This window comes from Pituophis catenifer, unplaced genomic scaffold (assembly GCF_029215685.1).
Source record: "Pituophis catenifer annectens isolate HBS135680 unplaced genomic scaffold, rPitCat1.0.hap2 SCAF_18, whole genome shotgun sequence".
In the NCBI taxonomy this organism is placed as follows: Eukaryota; Metazoa; Chordata; class Lepidosauria; order Squamata; family Colubridae; genus Pituophis; species Pituophis catenifer.
The window spans coordinates 4125228-4146290 of NW_027256898.1; the positions used below are offsets into that span (position 1 = coordinate 4125228).

The window sequence follows — 21063 nt, forward strand, 5'->3', positions numbered from 1 at the left end:
TATTCTATTCTATTCTATTCTATTCTATTCTATTCTATTCTATTCTATTCTATTCTATTCTATTCTATTCTCTATTCCTATTTCCTATTCTCTATTCTCTATTCTTTTCTTTTCTTTTCTTTTCTATCCTATCCTATCCTATCCTATCCTATCCTATCCTATCCTATCCTACTCTATTCTCTATTCTATTCCTATTTTCTATTCTATTCTATTCTATTCTATTCTACTCTACTCTACTCTACTCTACTCTATTCTATTCTCTATTCCTATTCTATTGTCTATACTATATTCCTATTTTCTCTTCTCTTCTCTATTCCTATTTTCTATCCTATCCTATCCTATCCTATCCTATCCTATCCTATCCTATCCTATCCTATCCTATCCTATCCTATCCTATCCTATTCTCTATTCTATTCCTATTTTCTATTGTATTATATTATATTATATTATATTCTGTTCTATTCTATTCTATTCTCTATTCTATTGTCTATATTATATTCCTATTTTCTATTCTATTCTATTCTATTCTATTCTATTCTATTCTATTCTATTCTATTCTATTCTATTCTATTCTATTCTATTCTCTATTCTTATTTCCTATTCTATTCTCGTCTATTCTACTCTACTCTACTCTTCTATTCTCTATTCCTATTCCTATTTTCTATTTCCGTTCTGTAGTCTAATCTAGCCTAGTCTAGTCTAGTCTAGTCTCTATTCTATTCCTATTTTCTATTTTCTACTCTACTCTACTCTTCTCTATTCCTGTTCCGTTCCATTCCATTCCGTTCTGTCTATTCTATTTTCCTTTCTATTCTGCTCTGCTCTGCTGCTCTCCAATGCTATTGGGTTTGCCCTGTGGAAATGTCTCAGCCCCTATGTGTTTGGCAGCAACTTTAAGAAACGTATTGTCATTGAACATCCCCCACCCCCGGCCCCTTTTCCTCTGGAAGAATCGGGGTAAGAAAATCCTTGTGAAAGGCAGCCAGATCCCTGAGGGAAAAGCACCGAGAGATGCACAAAAGGAGCCCTTCCATTTGCTTCCCAAACCCTAAATCAGCCGACAATCATTCCAGGAAATTTTGTTTGTGTTGACCGGATAACTTAATTAGCCATGGAAGAATTACCTCCCCTCTTAAAAAAATAAAATAAAAGGCTCAAGAAACGTCACCGAGAGCCAAATTCTTGTCCTGTTGTTTCTAAAATCAACGGGGAGGATAGATGGATGTGCGTTTGCCTTTTTGTGCGTGTGTGTGTGTTTGTGTAAAATGTTACAAAATATAGATGAAAGAGTCTCAAATGTTTCTGTTCTTTCTTCCCCCGCCATAATATATTGACAAAACATTCCCCAGGAGGGCTAATGCTCCAGATTAGAACAAGGATAAATTTACAGGCCAGTTTTAGAAAAAAAGTTACAAGGGAGCATTTTAATCGTGGAGCGGAAACGACAGTGAAGTTCTTCCAGAAGTCTTTTAGAATTTAATTAAGATAGAATGCCGTAGAACTGTTCGTGCCCTCCGATTTTAAGACGATTTAAAAAATTTGTTAGAAATGGTTGTTATTTTTGTGCCACAGGTTGAAAATTTCTCGGTTGCTGGAGGATCTCGATGTTAGCGCCTCAACGCTGGCATAGAGAGCAGAGGAGAGAGATAAGCTCTGAACTTTTGCCTGCTAAATCCCTTTGAAGTCGGGTTGTCGTGGAAATGAGGAGGGGAGACATTCCTGGGAAATGAGGAGACAAGAAGGCTGGAGAATGTCTTGGAAGATAGCCAATGAGAAGCAGAGATTTGGGGATCGGAAAGGGAGGGATTGGGGGGCAAAAGGTCAGTCTTGACCGCATCGAGTCATGATCCGGTTGCTGTGCTCAATTAAAGAAAATATTTCCTTAAAGATTGGCAGTTTGGAAATTCATTTACTTTGAGATAGCATCGAAGTCTGACAGACGGACAAGACTGACCTTGTCCGATATCCTGCAAGATATCCGTGGAGATTCCCCAAGTCGTCCAAATCATGGTTATTCCCAAAGGGGCTTTTTCAAAGAAACGAGTGGATTTCTTTTTCTTTTTCCTTGAAGGCATTTTTCCCTTTCTCATCCAAGAAGCTTCTTCCGTTTTGACGGGACTTTGGTTAGAACGGAAGAAGCTTCTTGGATGAGAAAGTGAAATGTCTTCAAGGAAAAAACAAAACAAAAGAAAGTTCAGTTGCCTCTTTGGAAAAAAAAAAAACACGTTTTCAGGCTTTTTCTTTGCAAGCATCTGGCCAGGCTAGGTCATTCATAAGCTGTGGCTTTTCGTGACAACGGCTAAAACAAACCCTATGTGTGGGGTCAAACGAGAGGTTAATTTCTCGTCCAGCCGTCCATTCCCAAGTCTCTAAAAATGCCCCCAAGTTGAGAACAGCAGAGTTTCTGGTTGCCGTTTCTATAAATTGCCTCTTAGAGTGGAGCTAACACACCGTCAAGCAGAACTAGTAGTAGTCTGAATGGAATTCTGTATCCCATCATTTGTTGCTAATCGGTGATGGTGTGTGTGTGTGTGTGTGTGTGTGTGTGTGTGTGTGTGTGTGTGAACTGGGCCTCAGTTTTGCCCGTTGTCAAAGATGCACGACACAGTCCTAACCGTGCTCCATGAGCTCCCTCTCTTGTTCAGAGCGAGTCTGATGCGCAAAGCCCTGTTTTTAATCTTACGAGGTTTTGAAAATGGAAAGTGATATGTTCCGATGACGGTTTAGTAGACGTGGAGCTTGAATTAGGGGTCAGGCTCAATTTGATGGGGAAGAGGTGGGATTTAATAAACTATGCCTGGGGACTATGCCTATTTCCTGCAGAATGTCTTTAGGCTGCTGCCCTCCACCCTTATGGAAACATCGGTATCCTAGGAGAGAGGGCCCACCTTGTGAAGCCATATGGCCAGCGGTGGGATCCTGCTGGTTTAACAACTGGTTTGGTGATCGCACGCTTCGCGCATGCCTGATGCGTGCTGTGCACGCATGTGCAGTTTTACGAAAACTTAACACTTTACCGCTGTGGAGGAACACAGCTGAAGCACAGCAATCTGCTCTGCCGCGTGAATCAGCCGAGAAGATATAGGTCAATAAAGCACAGGGAAGGTGGGTGGGCCCACCTGATCGTCGGAGCTACCGGTTCGCTCGAACTGGTCCAAACCGGTAGAATCCCACCCCTGCATATGGCACCCTATTACAGGGGTCTGCAACCTTAAATACTCAAAGAGCCATTTGGAAGAGGCCCGGAAGCTGAATCGTATAACAGTAACGTCCGTCATAATAGGGCAGGGGTCAGCAACCTGTGGCTCCGGAGCCACATGTGGCTCTTTGGGCCCTCGGCTGTGGCTCCCTGTCAGATGATCCCACCACTGGCTGGCCCTCCCCTCCCAGGGGAGGGGAGGGCTTGGCCTGAGAAGGTAAGGGCGACGGCGGGGGATGGAGAAGTGGCCAGGGCCACAGAGAGATACAGAGAGAGGGGGGAGAGAGGGAGGGAGGGGAGAGAGAGAGATATGTCAAAAGGATTTTATGGTTCCCGGTGTTTTTTAACAACTGGTTCTCTGCCCTAATGACCAGCTGGGTAGGCGTGGCTAGGGGGGGTCATGTTACCGGTGGAAGTGAGTGACATCGAGTTGGCCACGCCCACCCAGGTTTTGTGGCTCCCGGTGTTTTCTTTTCTGTGGGAAACGGGTCCAAATGGCTCTTTGAGTATTTAAGGTTGGAGACCCCTGTTCTAGACTGAGGGTCATTTTCTTATTGTTGCCCTGTGCGTTTCCTCCCAGTCGGTCCTAGAAGAAATCACCCTGACTGCTCTTTAGAAGGCCAGATCCTGAAAATGAAACTCAAATCCTTTGGCCACCTAATGAGAAGGAAGGACTCATTGGAGAAGAGCCTAATGCTGGGAACGATTGAGGGCAAAAGAAGAAGGGGACGGCAGAGAACGAGGTGGCTGGATGGAGTCACTGAAGCAGTCAGAGGAGCTTCAATGGACTCCAGAGGACGGTAGAGGACAGGAAGGCCTGGAGGAACTTTCTCCATGGGGTCACAATGCGTCGGACACGACTTTGCAACTATCAACAACAAAACTTTGCCCTAATTTTTTTTTTTTCGTTTTCTTCCTCGCATCATCACCCCTCAAAACTTTTTTTTCATTTTTTTTTTAAAAAGCAGATAGCACCTGGTAGTCACTACTCCCATCACCAGCCCCAGAACCTCCCAAGGACCCAACATCCAGGTATTTTGGAGGAAAAAAGTAAAAATAGCTGTCAAGTTATCTGCCACCAAGGAAACTGCTAAAAATGGAAAAGTTCTCGCTCGCCTGCTGCCTCCACCCTTTAAAAAAAGAAAAAACCGAAAAAAAGGTTTCCGTGTTGTTCTTTTCCCAGAAATAGATCAACAAGAGGGGAGAGGTTAGAACTACCTGATACTCAGAGCTAGTAAATAGATTCGTAATCCAAAATCCCAGCATAGGTGAAACCAGAGCCAACTCAAATGCTGGAAACATTCCACAATAAGCTGTTTGTGGTCTAGGGAACATTTTGTTTTACAGTCTCCGTTGCTAACTATGCAAGGCCATGAATCCAAAAAAGATTCATAGATGCTCTAGTACAGTGGTCTCCAACCTTAAACACACAAAGAGCCATTTTGGACCCGTTTCCCGCAGAAAAGAAAACATCGGGAGCCACAAAACCCTTCCCATTTCTTGAGCGGCCACAAAACTAGCATATGTAGTTGAATTAAACGTTCTGTTTTCTTCTGAAACTTTTCTTTTCTTGCATTTATCCATGGCTGGCCTACCGGGGGTCGAAAAGCTCAATAAATCGCATTCTGGTAGGTGTCACACATTGGCGGTTCTGACGCATATTTTGAGTGACAGGGAGCCGCAGCAGAGGGGTGAAAGAGCCACATGTGGCTCCAGAGCCGCAGGTTGCTGACCCCTGCTCTAGTACAATACCTCTTTGGTGGACTGGAAGGCAAAATAAAGGCAGCCATAAAATCAACTGGGAACTTAATCTTGGGCAAACTGACAATATTCATGTTTTATTTACGTACTCTCCAGGTTTTGCATTTTTGGAGCAATTAAGCTACTTGGATGAAGCCATCTTTCAAATTTGGTTTGCCCAAGGATTTTTAAATTGCATAAAATATCTTCTCCTGGAAGGTGTATTTTATGCACACTTTTCTCCATCTAATTCCCGAAAGTTTTGCAAGCGTGTATTTTGTGTATGTAGGAAGTTAGCACCCACCCGTCTCCTAGGAAAATGAGATATTTTAGGAAATATTAAAAGGGCAGAATATTTTCCCTAAAAGGGAGGCAGAAATTCAACCTTTGTCAATGGGCCATTAAGGCCTGGGCCTGTCTATTCTACATTACAAAGATCTACCTCCTTCAGGTAGAGCCATAGTAGGAATCCCAAAGCCCTTTCATTACATCATCACCCAGCAAGGCTCAACCAAGCCTGGAACACAGACAACCTACAAAGTTACCCCTGCATGGCCCCACGGGAGTCTGACAACCAATCAGAATACAAGCTCAAATTCAAAAGCCCAGAGAGGGCAGAAAACTCAGGCACTCTCAGTGTCTCTTCCCTTTTTTTCTCTTCATCCAAGATCTTCAAGGCATGTGATCCCGTCCACCGTTAAAAACCATCTTTCCAAGTAGCCACCATGTTTCCAGAGTCTTTCTCCCCGCTTGGAACTGAACCCAGATGGACATTTCTTCCAATATGTATCTGTTATTGCATTCAGTTTTTTGAACTCACTAACCCAGTGAGTTGCAAACTGCACAGCCAGACGTCGATAAAATTGGTTTTTGCTATTTACAAGTGATGGTTTTCCAGAACGTTTTGGATGGAATAATGTTTTTCAAAGATCGCTCTGTTTGGTTAGTTAACTGTCTGGTTAAACAAATGGGGAAGATTGCAACTTTCCCTGTGAAATGGCAGAGCATAAGAAGCCAACCATCTATAAATCACATTTCCACACTGATAAATTTTGTGGAGAGCAGTCGGAGGTGACGGGGGGAGCATATCTCGTGGATGCCCGAAAAACAACCCGGATGTCACTGATTTCCTTTGTTTTCAAGTCTCTGTTACAGCCCATTTAGCTGACAAAAGAGAAGAAAATTGCTCTTTGATGGCTATAAGGAAATTAAAAAAAAAAAAAAGCCAGAGGCCCAAAGATGAAAGAGAAGGCATAAACAAAACTCTGGTTACATGGAAGTGGGAGACGATAATGTATTTGCTTAAGAGAGAAAGGTCAACGAATCACGCATTGGCTTCAATCAGCAGGGAATGAACGTGTCCAGAAGCCGCTCCACGAAGTTGATCCACTCAAAAGTTCGCCCAAGGATGAATGACTAAATATAAGATTTGGACTGGGATAAATGAAGACCTTTCTCGTTAAAGAGACCGTGCCCAGTTTCGATATTCTTTGAGGGCGTTCTTGTTTTCCACAAAGTGGGGCATGCGCCAAACGTACATTTGGTGGAATCGCAACAGCGATCTTGAAGGACCCAGTTTTTTTGGAAACAGACTGTGTATAGGTAGTCCTCGACTTAGGGGCACGAGGAGCCATATTGGTGGGCGCGCGAGGGTTGCCCTAGCTCAGCTCCAGCATGCATGTGCGTGCTGGCCAGCTGATTTTTGGGCCCAACAAAAGTTGGCAAATGGGCAGTTTCCGGCCTCCGGAGGGCCTCCGGGGAAGTGGGGAAGGTTGTTTTTGCCCTCCCCAGGTTCCTAGAAAGACTCTGGAGCCTGGGGAGGGCAAAAAATGGGCCTACCGGGCCATCACATGCCAAAAGTGGGGGGAGCATGGGGGGGTCATGCATGCATGCATGGGGGGCAGGGCGCATAGAATTATGGGTGTGGGCACACACGCGTGAGACCACCCCGCACTCCTCCAGCTTTTGGCATGCAATGGAAAAAAGGTTAGCCATCACTGGTATAGGGTCTACTTGGGTGGAGTGAGGGGATTGTGGGTAGATGACCTACAAGGTCCCTTCCAACTCTGTTAATCTGTATCTGTATCATTTAGTGACCGAGGCCACAATGGCACTGGAAAAAAGCGACTTATGACCATTTTTCACACTTCTGACCGTTGCAGCATCCCCCACGGTCACTTGGTTTACATTCAGATGCTTGACAACCGTTTCATATTTATGACCGCGGCAGTGTCCCAGGGTCATTTTTTGCGACCTTCTGACACTCAAGGCCAATGGGGAAAGCCAGATTCATTAAAAAAAACCCGTGTGACTCATTTAATAACTGCAGTGATTCACTTAACAAATGTGGCAAGAAAAGTCGTAAAATGGGGCGAAACTCACTTTACAAATTTCTCACTTAGCAACATAAATTTTGGGCTCAGTTGTGGTTATAAATCGAGGACTATCTGTATCCACTACACCAGGGTTTGTACCATGTAATGCCTCAAACCATAGTTCACCAGTCATACAGTACATGCATTTGCAAGCCAGACTAAGAGCAAAGCATCCATTTACAGTGGAACATCTGGTACCAACTCATGCAAGTCAAATTTTGGGAGTAAATGGGAAAATATACATAAAATAATGATATTCCCTTCCTTCTTTCTTGGAATTGCACCTGGCTTACCTGGACATCTCAGTTGCTTTCCCAACTCGTGCAATGGCCATGTTGAGAACTGTGAAAAAGAAAAATAGAAATGTGCATTTGGTGGGACATCTTTGGCAAGAAATAAAATCAATCTGGAGGCAAAGCAAGAATTAAGCTGTCTTTCTAAGGTTTCTACTGTACCTCACATGGCGATGTCCGTCTTCTTTGCTGCTCGTACCGTGTTTCCATGAAAATAAGACTGGGTTTTATATTAATTTTTGCTCCAAAAGATGCATTAGGGCTTATTTTCCAGTTAGGTCTTATTTTCGGGGAAACAGGGTACCTAGGACAAACACTGGCTGTTCTCCCAGGAGGATAAATTCAGAATAAAAAAAGAGACGAACCGCCCATGGTGACATCTCTGAGTTTTTCCTTTCTACACAATTTAAAATTCGGAAGCTAGCTAGAACTAATGAGGATTCAAAACCAAGAATGTGCTTTTTTTTTTTGAGGTCTATCTGAACCTCTAGGACTAGAAGGGCCCTTTTGACTGAATTTTCATGGATTTTCAATTTTCAAGTGAGGCCTAGTAGACAGAATGTGGACAATAACCAAGCCTAGGAATTGGGATGCAAGAGGGATACTGACCTGAGCCTTTTCATCTCTAATTGAGACCTTAAGGTGGCAGCTTGGAAGAGATGAATGAGACCTTGCGATTCTTTACAGCCTATTATTAAGCAACATAGAGCAGCTGTAGCCTGGGATCTAGCTGGAAGTAGGAAAGGAGGCTGAGGACTAGATGGCAGGCCAAGCAGGCTGGAAGTCATGATTGAGGCCTAGTCTGCAGGCCTGAAGCCTGGAGGGCTGAGGAACACGACTGAGGCCTAGTCAGAAGGCTTGAAGCCTGATGAGCTGAGAGATATGACTGAGCCCTAGTCTGCAGGCCTGAAGTCTGATGGACTGAGAGACACGATTGAGACCTAGTCAGAGGGCTTAAAGCCTGATGGGCTGAGGGACATAACTGAGGCCTAGTCAGAAGGCCTGAAGCCTGGAGGGCTGAGGAACACGACTGAGGCCTAGTCAAAAGGCTTGAAGCCTGATGAGCTGAGAGATATGACTGAGGCCTAGTCTGCAGGCCTGAAGCCTGATGGACTGAGAGACATGATTGAGGCCTAATCAGAAGGCTTGAAGCCTGATGGGTTCAGGGACATGATTGAGACCTAGTCAGAAGGCCTCAATCTTTAAAGCCTGGAGGACTGAGGAACACAACTGAGGCCTAGTCAGGAGGCTTGAAGCCTGATGGGTTTGAGGGACATGACTGAGGCCTAGTCAGCAGGCCTGAAGCCGGGTGGGCAGAGGGAGATAATTGAAGCCTAGTTGGTAGGCCTGAAACCTAGTGGGCTGAGGGAGACAACTGAGGCCTAGTTCTCAGTTCTGAAACCATGTAGGGTTTGAGGCCTAGTCATGACCTGAGAGACTGAACGATATCCAGCAGAGGCATCCTTAGAAAAGGAATACCCTGACTGAACAGAACCAAACAGAACAAGAGGAAGCCATTTCAAGCAGCTTCTCCTCCTGTTACTTGAGCCAACGGAGTCCCAGATTTTCTGAAGGATTTTGGTCCGAGGGCCTTCAAATGGCCGCCGGCCACTGAGGCCTTGTAGGCTAAAAGGCCCCCTGGGGCCTAGAGATGATTTCCCCTCCTTTCAAGCGACTCGGCCAGCCCTTGTGCCCTCCACGACTTATGGATCAATGGAAGAAGACCCGACATCCTCCCATTGGACTTGAACCTTCCTTTATTTCAGTCCCAGGATCTCAAGAAAAAGCCTTTTTTTTTCCTTCTCCTAAACCTGCTGCTTATTTCCCAGGAACGCAAATGGCTCTGAAAGGATTAGAGCATGTACAGAGTGTGACTAACTTGACCTTTGATTCCCTGCTGAGCTGAGCTCCATTGTAACCTAATGTGCCAACTGCAAAGACAAAAGCCCCTAGGCCAGGGGTCAGCAACCTGCGGCTCTGAAGCCGCATGTGGCTCTTTCACCCCTCTGCTGCCGCTCCCTTCACTCAAAATATGCGTCACAACCGCCAATGTGCGACACTCGCCGGCCCGCAATTTATTGAGCTTTTCAACCCCTGGTAGGCCAACCATGGATAAATGCAAGAAAAGAAAAGTTTCAGAAGAAAACAGAACGTTTAATTCAACTACATAGGCTAGTTTTGTGGCCGCTCAAGAAATAATCAGGCACGGGAAGCGTTTTGTGACTCCCGGTGTTTTCTTTTCTGTGGGAAATGGGTCCAAATGGCTCTTTGTGTCTTTTAATGTTGCAGACCCCTGCCCTAGGCAAATTGCCAAGTAGCTACTAAAGTAACTTGTGAAATCGAAAATGTGAATGCTGCCAGTTTGCTGCAACTTAAAATGTGTATTCTCGGCAACCTAATGAGAGATAATAATGCTAACAAAGCTCTGAGTTATATGCCAGAAAAATGTACTTCTTTCCCCTTCTAAGGTCCGTTGTTCGCAGAAGCGCTGAGAAAATCATGAGGTTTGCGTGATATGAAATAATGTTTCTAACACTAGGACGATTGGTGCAAGCTGTGTCAACTATAAGAAGTTTGAGAAAAAGGTTTTTTTTTTTTGCACGCTCCTGCTTTTCTCTCTGACTGCTGTTTAAGGTGGGAGAATAAAAAGAGTCACCCAGTTTTGCTTTCTAGCTAGAAATAAAAGCTGATTATCAGTTGCCTCGTGTTGTTTCACTGGATTTATCAGATTCTGAGCTGCATTCAAAAACCTTAAAAGGTAAAAGGTAAAAGGTAAAGGTTCTCCTCGCACATATGTGCTAGTCGTTCCTGACTCTAGGGGGCTATGCTCATCTCCGTTTCAAAGCCGAAGAGCTAGCGCTGACCAAAGACATCTCCGTGGTCATGTGGCCGGCATGACTCAATGCCAAAGACGCACGGAACACTGTTACCTTTCCACCAAAGATGGTCCCTCTTTTTCTACTTGCATTTTTTACGTGCTTTCGAACTGCTAGGTTGGCAGAAGCTGGGACAAGGAAGAGGAGCTCAACCCGCTACACGGCACTAGGGATTCGAACCGTTGAACTGTCGACCTTTCAATCGACATGCTTAGCGCCTTAACCACTGAGCCATCACGTCCCTTACAGCTCACTTAACATTTTTTCATGCAGCAAGAACCCAAAAGGTTTTCCACCCCATTGAGCCTCATCCCAGCTTCCATCTCCTCCGACCTCTTGGAAAAAGGGCTGCCCCACCTGGCAAGGCAAGATTTTCCCCCTGGGGTTCCTTGCCTTAGTGTTGCGGAGCAGACATCCCCCCCCCAGCTTTTGCCAACCGCTGCCCTTAATTGGTCTCAACTTTTAAAGAATTTATTTTCAGTGCCATTGGCCTCGGCGTCTGCCCCCCCCCCCCGCGTTGATCTTATCGGGGGGGAAAATTACAAAGACGAGGCCAGTCTGTTATTTCTACGAAATCAGATCCAGGTTGTTAAGACTTTTCTTCACCCAGCTCCTCTTCACATCACATAAACTTCATCTTCGGCCTGGGAAACCCACCTTTGGTGAAGCTTTACGGGAGCTCACTCGGATTCTTATTCTAATAAGGCCATAAGTGGACTTTTGGCTTAGGGGAGGCTTCCACAGTGAATTATCCCAGGCCCTCCACCACCCCTCCTGGCAAATGGCCGCCCTCCAGAATCCGTGGGAGTTTTTGCAAAAAGCTTTTAAAAAGCCAACGATGGAAATTTGATGCACCGGCTAAGGTTGAAAAAATCCAGAGAGGTACTTCCTGCAAGCCTTCTGCATGGAGATAAGCAATAGCTGTAGCACTTAGGTTTATGTACCACTTTACAGCCCTCTCTAAGCGGTTTACAAAGTCAGCCTATGGCCCCCAACAATCTGGGTCCTCATTTTATCCACCTCAGAAGGATGGGAGGCTGAGTCAACTTTGAGTCAGTCGGTCATGATCGAACTGTTGGCAGTGGGCAGAGTTAGCCTACAATACTGCATTCTAACCACTGGGAGGAAGGAAGGAAGGAAGGAAAGGAAAGGAAAGGAAAGGAAAGGAAAGGAAAGGAAAGGAAAGGAAAGGAAAGGAAAGGAAAGGAAAGGAAAGGAAAGGAAAGGAAGGTAGCAATAGCGTTTAGACTTATATAGCGCTTCACAGTGCTTTACAGTCCTCTCTAAGCAGTTTACAGAGTCAGCCTATGGTCCCCAACAATCTGGGTCCTCATTTTACCCACCTCGGAAAGATGGAAGGCTGAGTCAACGTTGAGCCAGTGAGATTTGAACTTCTAAACTTCTGGCAGCCGGCAATCAGCCGAAGTAGCCTGCAGTACTGCATTCTAACCACTGCTCCACCACGGCTCTTTAAGCAGGCTTTTATGGACAGTCATGGATGGGCATGCACATATATGCATGCTAGGATAAAGTCCTGTATCGAGTTCTTAGCACAATTCACGAAAAGCAATCACCAGGAGCCCAAAGTGGGTTGCAATACTCTGGCGTGGCCTCTAGAGGGCTGCAGTGGGTCTCATAGGGTATCTTTGCCGCCATCTGGTGGTGATTTCGATTTCTGCAGATCGGGATAGCGTGAGTTCAAGAGAGGGAATGCTGGTTTGTCTTCTTTGCAATTGTAGGCGCTGAGCTAAGAAGTGGAGGAGACACGCACCAAATCAGATTGTCCTCATTTTCTCTACCCTGGTTCAGAGTCCTAGGTTTTGTTCTGGGCACCCCAGTTCAAAAAAGGTCAAACTGGAACAAATTTAAGGGAACCCCATCGAAACCAGGAGGAATGGTTGAAGGATCTGGGGTGGGTTAGTGTAGTGTTTTTCAGACAAGACAAACCTTAAGTTGTGTGGACTTTGACTCCCAGAATTCCCTATGCTGGCTGGGAAATTCTGAGAGTTAAAAAAATCCACGCATCTTAACAGTTGACTTAGTCTGAAAAACACTGCACTAGACAATGCTGAGCTATAAAATCCCACCAAATATGTTGTAGCGAAGCACCACAATCTCTCTTCGATTGCTCCCTGCATAAAACCCTCACATTTCTGGGCATAATTACTAAGGTTGCAATTAAGCTTCCACAAAAGTACAAATGTATTATTGCCAAAAGTTTGTGGCGCTCCAAGTCAGTGCCCACATCCGAGGCAAATAGTTGGGATACAGAAACATCCCTCATTATTGGGTACTCTTATTTTAATTTATTTTAATTGCTCCATTCATGTTGTCTATATGCTTTCCCCCGCTCCCATCTCAAAGTCAGCATGTGTGCAGAAAAAGAAGCAACAGCCACAAGAGGGAGACTGCTGTTTAAAATGAAACAGATCTATCAGTATCATAAAAATGGTAAATATATATATATTTCATGGCTGGGATTTAAACTCAGTCTCCTTGCTTTCTAGATTGATGCCTTAACCACTAGACCAAATTGGCAATATAACTGTGAAGTCTCTGTTAGAGTTTGAAACAAATGTATTCCTAGCCATAGAAATATATTATTATACAAAACACATTTCTGCTCCAAAAAAGTAGATCTTGCATTAAAATACTTTTTTGTTTCCCATGAAATCTAGGCCCGGATGTATTATTTTCTCATCCAAATCTCCACAGAATTTAACGTGAAATAAAATTTAACGTTAAAACAAATGAAGGAGGAAGTGAAATGGGTTGATTGATTTTTTTTAGGATCCCAGCAGTTCAGCCAATGACAGCAAACGTCTCCTTTGTGATTATTTTAAGAGGTCAACCAATCAGAACCAAAAGGTAAATTTCTTAACGGACTGCAATGTAAATCAAAGTACGTTCTGGAAAGATTTAATGTTTTGAGCCATGTAGATAGGTATGAATAGAATAGAAGAATAGAATAGAATAGAATAGAATAGAATAGAATAGAATAGAATAGAATAGAATAGAATAGAATAGAATAGAATAGAATAGAGTTGAAAGGGACTTTGGAGATCTTCTAGTCCAGTGATGGCTAACCTTTTTGCCGTCGCGTGCCAAAAGTGGGGGAGACCGCAGGAGGGTCACGTGCGTGTATGCCCACACCCATAATTCAATGCACCCCACCCCCGTGCATGCATGACCCCCCCCACTCCCCCTGCTTTTGGCACGTGATGGCACAGTGGGTCCGATAGGCCTGCTTTTTGCCCTCCCCAGGCTCCAGAGATTTTCTAGGAGCCTGGGGAGGGCTAAAACAGCCTTCCTCACACACACACCCTGGAGGCTCTCTGGAGGCCGGAAATGGTCCATTTCCCGACTTCCGGTGGGCCCAAAAATCAGCTGGCCGGCACACGCATGTTTGCTGGAGCTGAGCTGGGGCAATGCTCGCATGCCCACAGATATGGCTCCGCGTGCCACCTGTGGCACGCGTGCCATAGGTTCGCCATCCCGGTCCTAGTCCAACCCCCTGCTCAGGCAGGAAACCCTACACCACTTCAGACAAATGGTTATCCAATCTCTTTTTATAAACTTCCAGTGTTGTAGCATCCACAATTTCTGGAGGCAAGTTGTTCCCCTGCACTTACCTGCATCTAAAAGGGGCCGCGTGGGGACTCCTGGGGGAGAGGGGCAGGGGGGAGGGGCCAGCCAGGAGTGGGATTTGGGGGTTTTCCAAACTGCACAGAATCTTAGCTAGAGGTCCTCCCAAACCCCCAGCAGCCCATCCCTGCCACTATCGCTCAGAATCGCTTAATTCGTGAAAATGCAGCGGCACCGAGAAAGGGCCTTTCCCGCTCTCTGCAAAAATGAGATGGGAGGCGTGTTTAATTAAAAACCAATCGTAATTGTCAAAATTAATGAATAAATGGGACGCCCAGCTCTGCCAGCTGCCGCAGAGGATGGAATTAAAATTTAATCTCCCGCTGAATTATTGAAGCAAATGTAATGCTGATCTCATAACTGGTACAATTGTGAAGCTCAGCGGGCGATGGTCTGCAGACGTCGGGACAATGTTGCATTATTATAAAGTCCCAAGGCATTGTTCTTTATTCCTCCATTCTGGGGGGGTTTTGCTCTTCACGTATTTGGAGAGATTTCGAATTCGGGTATCCCAGGAGCGCCGCCGCTGCTGCTTAATGCAGATTAGTTTGTTTATGCTAAAATCCTCAAGGCGAGCTCCATTCAATCAGACAAGAGAAGGTAGACAACATAGACAATTTATTTAACCAATGCTTCAGACTGCCAAAGTTTTCACTTCTATCTAGCCTCCAAGGCCCTTGGAGAAGGGGAGAGAATTCACAAGTTGAGTTGTAAGAACCTAAAAACTATTATAAACTTTTTTTTTTGTTTAAAAAAATAACCATCAGTGGAACAACTTCCCTCCAAAAGTTGTGGGTGCTTCAATATTAGAGGTTTTTACGAGATTGGACTACTGAAATGGATGGTATAAGGTTTCTTGCTTGAGCAGGGGGTTGGACTAGACGACCTCCAAGGTCCCTTCCAAATCTGTTATAGCAATAGCAGTTAGGCTTATATACCGCTTCATAGCCCTCTCTAAGTGGTTTTACAGTGTCAACCTTGAGCCAGTTGGTCAGCATCGAACTGCTGGCAGTGGGCAGAATTAGCCTGCAATACTGCATACTAACCACTGAGAGGAAGGGAGGGAGGGAAGGAGGGAGGAAGGATTCATTTTACCCACTGTTTACTGAATCAGCCTCTTGCCCCTAACAATCTGGGTCCTCATTTTACTGACCTCAGAAGGATGGAAGGCCGAGTCAACCTTGAGCCTGGTGAGATTCGATCTGCCAAACTGCTGGCAGTCGGCGATCAGCAGAAGTATTTGCGTATTAAAATCAAGTGGGCAGAGCAAATGGTTCAAAACATTTAACCTTTCAAGGACTTACCTTGATTTACAATATCTACTGTCTGGAAAATATTGGTCTTATCAAACATTTATAGGACAGCGTACACACATTCAAAGTACTACAAAACTAGGGCCTTGGCAGTCTGCCATAATTACCCATGTCCACGATTCTGAAACAATTGTATTTGTTTGTACACCAAGACATCATTGTGTAACTTGGGCTCAGTTATGACTGAACTCAAGATATGCTATGATGGTTTGTCCAGTGATTCATATTTATTTATTAAATTTCTATATTGTAATTAATTCATGTGATTTCAGTTAAGAAGGAACGATATAGAAGTATAACCGGTATAATCTCCTTCTCCTTCTTGTTCTATATCCGTCATCGGATGTTGGCGATCATATTGGCCATCCTATTTTTATCAACAGCCACGCGAAAAAGTGCTGTTGAATTTTCTCCAAACCGGTCCCTTAAGATTTTGAAGCCATGATGTTTTTCTTCCGCCTGGACCACATTTGCCTTCAATATGTTGTGGTCAGCCAGCAGCCTACGGAGTTGGCAGCTGAGTCGGACAGTGAGGAGGCTGGAGAGGAACATGGGCCAGTCATGGAGTCTGGGGAAGGACGAGGGCTCTGCGTCGGAGGCAGAGATGGGGCTAAGGCTATCTGGGAGTTGTGCGTGGAATCCAGAGCCCCCAGCCCCCTCTCTGCCTCCGACGCAGAGCCCTCGTCAGAGCCTTCCCCTGACTCCAGGACTGGCTCATGTTCCTCTCCAATCTCCTCACTGTCCGAGTCTGCCACCAGCTCCGCCGGCGGGCCACAACACTATGTGTATAATAAATACATGTGGACATTTTTAAGCCCTCTGTTGTCTCTTCTTAAGAGTTTTCTGCAAACCACAGTTAAGCTGGAACAGCCCATCACTTTGAAGGATGGACTTGAACAGAGGAATGTCAGAGCAGGTTATGATGAGAGTTAGAAGCCATCTAAGGCTTGGCCTTGTGCAGTGCGTTGTCCATGAGGATTGGGAGAAACTGGAGATATTTTCCAACTCATCCTCTCATTACTGGGGGGGGGGGTGTCTCAGAGGAAGCACCCAGGCCCTTCCTAACTGTCCCTGTATCCCTGCAGCCTAATAAGAAAAGGAAACTACGATCGGCCAGGCTCCCCAGTGGTAATGGGAGGCGGGAAAGCAAGGTCCTTCATGCATTATTCATTCTGCCTTCTAGCAAAGCCTCTCTCTTAAAAATACAAATTGAAATGGACACACCTCGCCCAGGAAGGAGATGCGGTGAGCAGATTTGGAAAACCGACTCCTTTCTCCTTCCTCTAACCTTGGTTTCCTGAAAAGAGGTTGAGAAAAAAAGGATTCGGGGAAGGGACCAGGCTTTCATCTGCGGCCAAACATTGAGAGGAAATCAAAAGATATTGGTTTTCGTCCCTGCTCTTCCCAGCCTCAGGGTATCGATGGCTTGCAAGGATGCACTTGGCTGGGACTTAGACTCCTCAGAGTTCGGGTGTACGTTACATTTGCAACTCCGAAGAAAAGTTCTCCCCCCCCAAAAAACCAAAAAACCTTTAAAGTACAATATTGTACTTTATTGTACTTTAAAGTACAATAAGATCGAAAAAGATGTTTTGAACAGGCATCACGGCAGATTCGATATCGAGTCAACGTCTGTGGAGATTCTCAGTCATCCAAGTCTTCGTTGTCTCAAAGGTGTTTTTTCAAAACTTCAAGGACAAAAACTGGAGAAGTTTCGCTTCTCATCCAAGGAGCTTCATCCGTTCAGAACCCGATGAAGCTTCTTGGATGAGAAGCGAAATGTCTTCTTTTTCTTCCTCAAGGGGAAAAAAAAACCACAGTCCAGTTGCCTTTTGAAAAAGCACCTTTGAGGTATCAAGTCAAATATGGCAAATCTCTACTCGCACTTTCATAAGCGCTTATGCCCAGAATGAGAGGTCTGCTTTCCAGCTGTGGTTAATAAAAAGCCCTATAATCCCACTGTCATATTTCATTTGTATCTTTTCCTTTTTTTCCCCCCGATGCTTAAAAAAATCCAATCACCATAGAAGAATTAGATAGTGGTGCGCAGGCCATTGTGTGCAGATATATGGAGAACAGGGCCTTTTATGTAAGTCAGAATCAGCAAAATATTTAAACAGCTTTCAGAAGCAGTAACGTTTCAACCGGAAGGATCAATCTATACAGTCTTTCATGCAAGCTCCAGGAGATAAACGTGACGGATTCTGAATTAAAAGGCAGCACCAGAGAATTTTAAATTAAAAAAACGTTCAGCAGAAAACAATGGCATTTGATAAAGGACTGTTCTGAGCTTCCAACACATTCCTTTAATAAATTAAAATGACTAAGACATTCAACCATTTTCCTCAGGCCTGAAACTATACACAGTACATTTACAGTATTTATAAATAAATTATCACTATTATTATAAGCACGTAATTTTACATACAATACTAACTGCCCTTGGAGGGGACAAATATTTTCAATTGTTTCTGGTAACTAATTTCTCAAAGGAAGCTTGGACAACTGATGAGCTGCCGAACATGGCCAAAAGTCCATCGTTAAAACAAACTAATTTTGCTCCCGTAGCAAAGTAGCAGCTATTGCCCGGCCTCAAGTAATCTCAGAAAAAGTGAATTACAGTCGGACTTGATAGAACTCTCATGGGAGACCACCAGGAAAAAATAAATAAAAATGTAATTCGGCAACTCTTTCCTTAAAACAGGGTTGGATTATAATTTTCTCTTGATTCAATATAAGCATTAAATAGATATGTATCTCAGATTCTCTGCTATGAGTGCTTTCTGAATAAAAAGCAGATTAAGCCCTAAGGTTCTTTTAAGTTTTCAGGGGGGGGGGAAAGTTCAAATATCTATGGAAAAATGTAAATATTTAGAGCCAGGATTATTCTAGATGCCAGGAAAAACAAACATGATTAACAGACGCCCCCCCCCCCTCCAACAATATAAAAATTATGAGTCCCTCCATCCAACAGGGCACAATTCATCCCTAAAAAGAAACAATTCCATCCATCTATAAGATCTTTCTGAAAATCCTTTGGTCCAGAACTCTTTTAACACCTTGGGCATCATGGCCACAATAAAGGTTTTTGAGGTGACTTGACTGAAGCCTATGTACTATCATCACCAGAAAGGCAGTGACAGCACATAAATTCTGGGTGAATTAAGCCCCCCCTTTGTCAAAACTAGGCCTGCTGTAAACAACCAGGGTGTGCAAATGAGATTATCGTTATTTGCAACCTATTTGCTCTCAAATAGTTCTCTTCAAATAAAGAAATTGATCAAGGAAGGCATCCAATTTAGCCATCTCCCATTTCGGCTCATTGTAATCTAGTTATAGCTCAAATACTGGTCCCTAAGAAAAGGATGTAATCCTGTTTTAATCATCAACAGTATATTTGAAAAAAGTAACAGCCACAATTTTAAAAACATCCAATTCCCTCAGGGATGGTGTGGATTTTTCCGTCAAAATGAAGCTGTCTTCTTCAGCAATTAAGCCACCTCTTAAAAATAGCTGATCTTCTCCAGCCATCCAATAGGCCACAATGATAGCTCCAGCATCCGATCACGTAGATCACCCTGAAATGTTGTTCTTAGATTAAAACATCCCCATTTTGAGTAAAGGGAAAGGTGATTCAAAGAGCAGACGATAGCAATCGGGAAGTGGAAGATGTTGTAATAACGGACATTCGAGAAATTATCCAAGTGAAACAGAAGCGTCAAGTCAAGGATATTCCATTTTTTAAAAAATGTCAGCGTGTGAATCTCCGACAGAAGTCGCCATTTCAGTTCAGAAATGACAACGATTGGCAGCACCTTAATTTGTAATTCCATTGGGGTTCATGTTTTAATTGCTCTCCTGATACGGGACTCTTTTAACCCATCAACAGCCTTGGAGGGGAAAAAAGTCTACATCCTTTTGAAGTAAGGGATAGGGGAGAAACGGTCGCCAGTACTGGCATTTGCCCAAAATGTACATGTATTGTCATGGAGAATGGCTGTGTCACTTAACACAGTTGTTTTGGAACACTGTTTTTTAAATGTTTCACATCCCACAGAGCGACGTCCCCTTTATGAATTTATAATTTAGGGTCCTAAGTTTTGGAGAAATGCAGAAGGCTCCGTGTTCTTCCGTAACTTTTTGTTAAATTAAATGAAAATAGGATTAATCTGAAAGTTTAAAAACGATGAAGTACGATTAGGCATACTGGGTGAAAGTTCTGACACCTGTCCGTCCCTTGCAGCAGTTCGGCTTCCCTTCCTCCCTTCCAGTCCATGGATTTCAGGGTATGCCATCTTTCCTCTGGCAGCACTGGGAAGGAGGCACGTTCCAGTCATACACGTACGAGAGTCGGAGTTTCACTTCCTCCTTGCAAAGCTTTCCTTCTTTGGCCAGAGTCTGATGCTTCTCCAGCATGTCTTCCAGGCTCTGCTTGTGCGTCACCACGTACTTATTGTTGCAACCACGTGATTTGTACTCGGTGTCAAAGCGAGGGTCATGAATCCTCTTGACATCCACAGGAGCCAGCCAGGCCCCCAAGGAGACATCCTCGCTCTGCCAGAGGTTGAGATAGTCTTGGCTCAGGCGCAGGTAGCGCACCAGGTCGGACGAGATGACGTAGCCACCGCCCAGGGCATAAGGCAGGTAGTAGTCACACAGGAGCCAGGCGTTTTCTTTCCACTTGCCGCCCGACTTCACGCGCCCGCGGCCCGAGAAGAAGCCCCAGTAGAGGCGGCGTGGCTCCTTGGACCGCAGCTCTTCCGCCAGGACGTCCAGCCGGACGAAGGTGTCGTCGTCGGCCTTCAGGACGAAGCGGAAGTCCAGGTGCTGGTCCAGCCAGACGTACATGGCTAAGACTTTGGCTGTCAGGTTCTCGTAGGAATCCCGCAGGTCAGGGAGGAGGAGGAGGTCGTGGTGGCGGCTCTGCTCCAACTCCAGGCTGTGCAGCTCCTCTCCGGTCAGCCCGCCGGTGCCCACCACGAACCGGCACCACAGGTCGCTGCGGGGCACCCGCCCGGCCATCGAGAGCCAGGTGCTTCGGATGATGCTCCGCCGCTCGGTGTACTTGGGGCCGCTGACCACCAGCACGGCCAGGAAGGTGGCTTCCTCTGGAGGGGGCGGAGGGGCTGCCGCAGGGGGGTGAGGGCCGCCCAGGGGCCCTCCCCGGGCAGGGGGCTGCTGCTGGTGGGGCAGCCCCCACCCCGGGGAGGACTTGAGGCCCTCCGAGGTGCACTTGGCCAGGTAGAGCAGCACCATCCCAAAGAGGGACAGCCCTGCCAGCAGGGTCTTGTGGCGACACAGCAGGCGCACCAGCTTCATGGTCCCCCCTCAGCGCCCTCTAGCGGGCGGGACGAACGGCCACGGCTCTTTTTCCAGCCTCGGGGGAGGTGCTAAAAAATGGCTCCTCCCTCCAACTCTTCAAGGCTCAGCCCCGCCTCTCCGCGGGAAAAGATCCAATCCCTCGGCGACGGGTCGCCCAGCCGGGTGCCGATTGGTTAAAGAGGCGAGGTTAAGTCCCCGCCCACCGTTGCCGCGGGGCGGGGCGCGGGTTTGGCCACGCCCCTCTCGGCCAGGCCCAACTCTTCTTTTAGCGGTGACTAGTCCCCCCCTCTTTCCCTCCCC

At 45.5% G+C, this 21063-nt stretch overlaps 1 protein-coding gene across 1 annotated transcript; it reads right to left on the bottom strand.

The window, feature by feature from the left end:
* Positions 1 to 17790: 17790 nt before the first annotated feature.
* On the bottom strand, positions 17791 to 20859 carry B3GALT6 (beta-1,3-galactosyltransferase 6). The gene has a single exon (XM_070956112.1). The coding sequence runs from the start codon at positions 20758 to 20760 to the stop codon at positions 19723 to 19725; it is 1038 nt and encodes a 345-aa protein (XP_070812213.1). The 5' UTR covers positions 20761 to 20859; the 3' UTR covers positions 17791 to 19722.
* Between the last annotated feature and the right edge of the window lie 204 nt (positions 20860 to 21063).